Source organism: Peromyscus californicus, unplaced genomic scaffold (assembly GCF_007827085.1).
Source record: "Peromyscus californicus insignis strain IS unplaced genomic scaffold, ASM782708v3 Scaffold_3__1_contigs__length_106647218, whole genome shotgun sequence".
Lineage (NCBI taxonomy): Eukaryota > Metazoa > Chordata > Mammalia > Rodentia > Cricetidae > Peromyscus > Peromyscus californicus.
Genome location: NW_026294551.1, coordinates 94,498,718 through 94,504,717, shown reverse-complemented (window position 1 = coordinate 94,504,717; position 6,000 = coordinate 94,498,718). Strand labels below are relative to the sequence as shown.

The 6,000-nt window shown below is 52.6% G+C and overlaps 1 protein-coding gene across 1 annotated transcript; it reads left to right on the top strand.

Moving 5' to 3' along the window:
- Positions 1 to 3,895: 3,895 nt before the first annotated feature.
- On the top strand, positions 3,896 to 5,634 carry Prss27 (serine protease 27). Its single transcript, XM_052758591.1, has 3 exons — positions 3,896 to 4,426; positions 4,698 to 4,867; positions 5,334 to 5,634. Exons 1-3 carry the CDS (start codon positions 4,033 to 4,035, stop codon positions 5,625 to 5,627), a joined length of 858 nt encoding a protein of 285 aa, XP_052614551.1. The 5' UTR covers positions 3,896 to 4,032; the 3' UTR covers positions 5,628 to 5,634.
- Positions 5,635 to 6,000: the final 366 nt, after the last annotated feature.

The window sequence follows — 6,000 nt, the reverse complement described above, 5'->3', positions numbered from 1 at the left end:
GTGTGTGTGTGTGTAACTGTAGGCAGTTACATAGAGACCAGAAGGGGTTGTTGGAGCCCCTGGGAGCTGGGAACTGACCTGGGATCCTCTATAATGCCAGCAAATATTCTTATCCAAGGAGCCACCTCTCCAGTCTTTTGTTTATTTATATTTTTATTGTATTTGTATGAATGTTTTATTTGCATGTATGTATGTGCATCATGTGCACATAGCGCCAATGGAGGCCAGAAAAGTGTGTTGGATTCACTGGAACTGGAATTAGAGACAGCTGTGAACCACATGGGTGCTGGGACCTGAATCCAGGTCCTCTGCAAGAACACTAAGTGCTCTCAACTGCTGAACCATTTTATTTATTTTGAGACAACATAGCTTCAACTGACCCATAGTCATTGTGTAGCTCAGTCTGGCCTTAAACTCCATGCAATCCTCCTGCCTCAGCCTCTTGAGGGGGGCATACTGGGATAACAGGTATGAGCCACTACACTCCATGCATTTGCAATGTAAAAGGGCACCTTGTGAAAAGAAGCTCCCAAGCCAGAAGTCCAGAGCATAGCTCTTGTCTCCTGTGACCATCACATGTGCCCCTCTCTGCTTGATGTCCTGCTCTGAAAAGAATCTGGTCCTGGCCTGAGCAGTAGCTACCTCCCGTTCCTCTGTTCTGGCACTGTGATAAAGTATCATGGAAAAAAAGTAACTTCGGGGAGAAAGGGTTTATTTTAGCTCACTACTCCAGGTGATAATCCATCATTTCAGGGCAACAGGAACTTGGAACAGCTGATCACATCGAGTCAAGAGTCGGAGAAATGAATGCATGCATACTCGCTCGCTTGTGTTTAGCTCAGTTTTTTTCATTCTTACACAGTTCAGGACCAACATCCGCTGTGCCTAGGGACTGGTGCCACCCACAGTGGGCTGGGTCTTCCCACATCAATTAACTTAATTAAGACAATCCCCTGCCAATATACCCACAGGCCAACCCAATGCAGACAATCCTTTATTGAGACTCTGTTCCCAGGGGATTCTAGCTTGTAACAACTAACCACATGAACAACTAACACACAGCCACACCCTACCCCGTTGTCAAGCCCACATTCTGGATTTTGTTCCCCAGTAGCATTGAGAATTGCACAACTGGGAACTCCACAAGGAGGAGGAGAGTCCTGTGACATCCTTAAGGACTCTGGGCACCGTTGGCCATGTGTGGCTCAGCATGGCCATTTGCTGTCCCTGTGACACTCAGCATCCTGAAGTGGTTTTTCTTTTCATCCTTCTCTCTGGGTTCAAGTGTTGGGGCTTAGATAAAAAGGTGACTGTTAAGGTGGAGGGCCTGACTATGCTGAGGACCCCCCCCCCCCCCAGTTCTGACAGGCCTACACAAGGGAGTAGTAACTAGGAGAGTACTAGCTAAAAGTCTGGAATGCCTGGGCTCAAACCTGAGTCTGGAATGGAGCTTAGGGGGCCTGGGTGAAAGGCTGAGCAGTAAGTAGGTGTGGGCGATGGGCCCCATTCCTGGTGCTCTCAGACCTGCCCTACTTGTCCCTCACTCTGATGGTGGTCTAGTAGAGGGTCAGGGTTGGCAAGAGGACTCAGTCCTCAGGAAGAGAGTCTACTCTACTCCCTTGAGAGCAGAGTGGCCATGGGTGTCTGGACCTCAGCTGGGCTTGGGGAGAAGTTGAAGGAGACTTGCTCATTCTGGAAGACTTCGACGAGGCCCTGATGGATAATGTGTGGAAGCAGCCCCCAGGGTTTCCTGTCGTCCAGAGCTGAGCCATTAGTGGGTGAAGAGAGGGAGAGAGACTCTAGACTCAAGCTCTAGAACTTGGGTCCATGCACTGTTCCCACTCCATACTGCAAGACAAGAACGGGGTGCAGGGTGCAGGAAGAGATCCCTGTGTGGACAAGGGGGGACAACCTGACCCAGGCAGGGAGGTCAACCCATTTGGCCACAGTGCTAGCTTTCCTGGTTGCCCTCTCTGTCCTCAGTGGACAGGGACCTCTGATGAGGCAGAAGCAGGGAAGAACAGACCTTGGCTTGGCAAAATTGCCTGATGATCCGCTTTTTTCACTTCCAGGGGCTGAAGGGGCCAGCGCTCCGAGAGGTAAGTGGGATCAGCTGAGATGCATGAGTGACTGGACACACACAGAAAGAGAGGAGAGGGGAGAGGGGGGAGGGAGCGAAGAGGGAGGGAGGGAGGGAGGGAGGGAGGGAGGGAGAATAGGAGAGATGCATGAGGCAGCAGAAAAGCCAGCCAGAAGTGGCTGAGCAGAACTTCCAGAAGGCAGTGGAAGAAGAGATCTCTCATATGATCCTCAAAATAGGACATGGTGGAAGCATCAGGGGCAAGTACCAGGATAGGGGACACCTTCCCTCCTGTACCACGACTGTCCCCCTGGTCCACCAGCCGTGTGGAAGACATGACATACAGCCATCCTTCAGGGACCCATGTGTCCAGATCTGGGATGGAAATCTCCCATGCTATTTCAACCTTCCTGACCCCAAGTTGGGTCTTGTCACCTTGACATAAGTGAGGGGACCAAGGTTCCCGGGAAGGCAGAACTAGTAAGGATTAGCCTATATCAAAACCAACTAGACTTGGGCCTCTGATCTGCCAATGTTCTGAGTAGCTCAGGAGCCAGAAAGGCCTGAAAACTGACAGGAAGTGAGAGCTGGCATGTGGGGTTGGGGAAGGAGTGGAAGCCATGGAACCAGACCCCTCCCCCAGAGAGTGACTCCATGTTTCTCCAGCCTGCGGGCACCCAAGGCTGTTCAATCGGATGGTAGGCGGGGAGGACGCCTTACAAGGTGAGTGGCCCTGGCAGGTCAGCATCCAGCGAAACGGGACCCACTTCTGTGGGGGCAGTCTCATCGCACCAACATGGGTCCTCACCGCTGCACACTGCTTCTCCAAGTAAGTGACCCTGGCCCTTTCTGCGTCTCACCAGTGGCTGAGACAAGACAGAGCTGTGCATGACTGTTCAGCACCGAGGACAGCACTGGCACGAACCCCCACAGTCTTGTCCAGTAACACCCAGTCTTTCAAAATTTTCCTTTAGGGAACTGCAGAGATGGCTCAGTGGTTAAGAGCACTGGCTGCTCTTGCAGAGGACCAGGGTTCAACTCCCCACACCCACGTGGTGGCTCACAACTGTCTACACTTCAAGTTCCGGGAAATCCAACACCCTCTTTTGGCTTTAGCAGGCTCCAAGCCTGTACATGGTTCACTGACGTACATGCAGGCAAAACATCATACACGTAGATATTTAAAATTTTCCTTTAGGTCCAACCCTAGGCCTTGAAGCTGTGACCATTGCTGCAGCTCTTGCTCCGCCCGTGATACCTGGGGTCCTGTCCCTACAAATGCTGCAGACACCCCCGACACACACCTCCCTCTCCCCATGCTCCCCCTACCTCAAATCCAGAACTCTCTGGCTCTTGGGTATCGGATAAGCCCAAGATTTGAAACACACTGTTCCTCTCCCTCACCCTCCCTAAGACCACCTAAGAAGACTCCCAACTCACACATCCATGTGAAACACATGGCCCTAGAATTTCAGGGTCCCCAAACATAGTTACCTCTTTCCTCATAGATCTGCAATTCTTTCCCCCCCTTTACTTATTGTGTGTTTGGGGGGTCATGTGTCATGGTGTGCATTTGGAGGTCAGAAGACAATTTTTGGGGTTTCTCCTTTCTTTCACCATGGGTTTTACTGATAAAACTCGGGTTTTTAGGGGCATAGGAACCACTTCTACCCGTGGAGCCATCTGGCCAGCCCCTGCAGTTATTTCCAAAAGTCCGTGTTTCACTTAGAAACTCGAGCTCAGAGGTGGCCCACCTAGGGCTCAGAGGCTTGGCCTCACTGTTCTCCATAGGTATATGCATATTACAACAGGTTTTTTGGATAGTGTCCCCATCTTACAAACGAGGAAACTGAATCACAGAGAACTTGTTAGGTCACTTACCAAGGTCACCTGGTAGCCAAGGAGAGCTGGGAATCCAAGGTGGGAGGTCTTCGGTTTCTACAGCCTTAAACATGGAGACGACATTGTTGACAGCACAGAGAAGTGTCAGATATTGCTGGGACCACAACCACCTACCCGTGGGCCCTCTCCTCACGGGGGAGGGCACTCACACCAGCTCTGCTCTTCCCATCAGCACTTCGGACATATCCATATACCAAGTCCTGCTGGGGGCACTGCAGCTCCAGCAGCCGGGACCACACGCCTTGTATGTCCGTGTGAAGCGGGTGGAAAGCAACCCCCAGTACCAAGGCATGGCCTCCAGTGCTGACGTGGCTCTGGTCGAGCTGCAGGTGCCTGTGACCTTTACCAATTACATCCTTCCTGTGTGTCTGCCGGACCCCTCCATCGTCTTTGAGTCGGGCATGAACTGCTGGGTCACTGGCTGGGGCAGCCCCAGTGAACAAGGTGAGGGGACTGAGCTAGGGGAAGACAGGGGATATGGCTTAAGAAAGGCCAGGCTGGTTTTCCTGTTGATACTGGTAGACATACATGATTGCTACTCACTTGGGTGGGGCAGGTATAAATGGAACAGGTGCTAAGGAGGGAGGGAACAGTCCCATCAAGTTCTGAGGAAACCCAGGGAGGGATGGAGCCAGCTGCGGTTCTTGAGGACCCAGCACGTCAGGGTCCTGGTTAAGACTGTCCACTGAGCTGCAGGCTTGCCTTCGCTCCCCAGACCGACTACCCAACCCACGGGTCCTGCAGAAGCTTGCTGTACCTATCATTGACACACCCAGGTGCAACCTGCTGTACAGCAGGGACACCGAGTCCGACTTCCAGCTCAAAACCATCAAGGATGACATGCTCTGCGCAGGGTTTGCAGAGGGCAAGAAGGACGCCTGTAAGGTGGGTGGTATGGCCAAGCCACTGGAGCAGGGGTTCTCAGCCATCCTAACGCTGTGACCCTTTAATACAGTTCCTCATGTGGTGACTCCCAATCACAAATTTTTCATTGCTACTAATAGCTGTAATTATGGTAGTTATGAAGCATAATGTAAGTATCTGATATGCAGGATGGTCTTAGGCGACCCCTGTGAAAGGATTCTTTGACTCCTAAAGGGGTCGCCACCCACAGGTTAAGAACCACTAGAGGGAGCTTAGCCCAGCTCGAGAGGTAGGCTGTGGTTCCATTACCTGAAATGAGATGAGCCAGTCTTGGCTCTGCATTTTGAACATACACCACACTGGGTGTATACCACAGACAGGCAAGCTGGGACATTACAGCAATGTGCAGGCTTGTCTGAGAGGACCGCTGGGGAAGTTCCTGGGAAGGGGCTGTGGTGAGCTCTGATGGCCCTCTGCTTCCCCACAGGGTGACTCTGGAGGCCCCCTGGTGTGCCTTGTGGACCAGTCCTGGGTGCAGGCTGGGGTGATCAGCTGGGGAGAAGGCTGTGCCCGCCGGAACCGCCCAGGCGTCTACATCCGTGTCACTTCCCATCACCAGTGGATCCACCAAATCATCCCAGAACTGAAGTTTCAGGGGAGGGCCAACAGCCCGCAGCAGCAAAGAGGCCCCCGAGGTTGGCAGCACTTGGAGAACTCTGCTCCCTGCCTGGCTGCCCATGCAGTCATGCTGGTCCTGATAACACTGCTCACCATCCTCTGAGCCTGCCCAGGCCAGGCAGGGGAGCCCTACCCACTGTACATTTGTAAATAGCTCGATCCCCCATCTTACATGCTAGTTACTTTTATTTATGTTCACTTCCAGAAAAAAAGAGCGTCATGGTCTAGGTGGGGATCCTTGCAGGGCTCTAGGGGCCAAACTTTGAGTTGGGAAGACTGAGAGGGCTTGGGTCCTGGTGAGAGGAGACCCTTGCAGGCACACCCAAGTAGGACGCTCCTGACCCAGTTTCCCTGTTTCCACCCCATGACTGTCTCACCACCTTGAATACCAATGCTTTTCCCATTCCTGCACTGTGGACGGTGACAGACACTGGTGGGAAGCAGGTCACAAGATGCCAAGTGCTTCAGGAGGGGCC

Excerpts from the sequence above, each read along its gene's own strand:
- Prss27 (XM_052758591.1), top strand. The coding sequence starts at position 4,033 with ATGGAGACGACATTGTTGACAGCACAGAGAAGTGTCAGATATTGCTGG. Across the intron at positions 4,427-4,697 it reads GGGCAGCCCCAGTGAACAAG|ACCGACTACCCAACCCACGG; the intron begins GTGAGGGGACTG and ends TTCGCTCCCCAG. Across the intron at positions 4,868-5,333 it reads GCAAGAAGGACGCCTGTAAG|GGTGACTCTGGAGGCCCCCT; the intron begins GTGGGTGGTATG and ends GCTTCCCCACAG.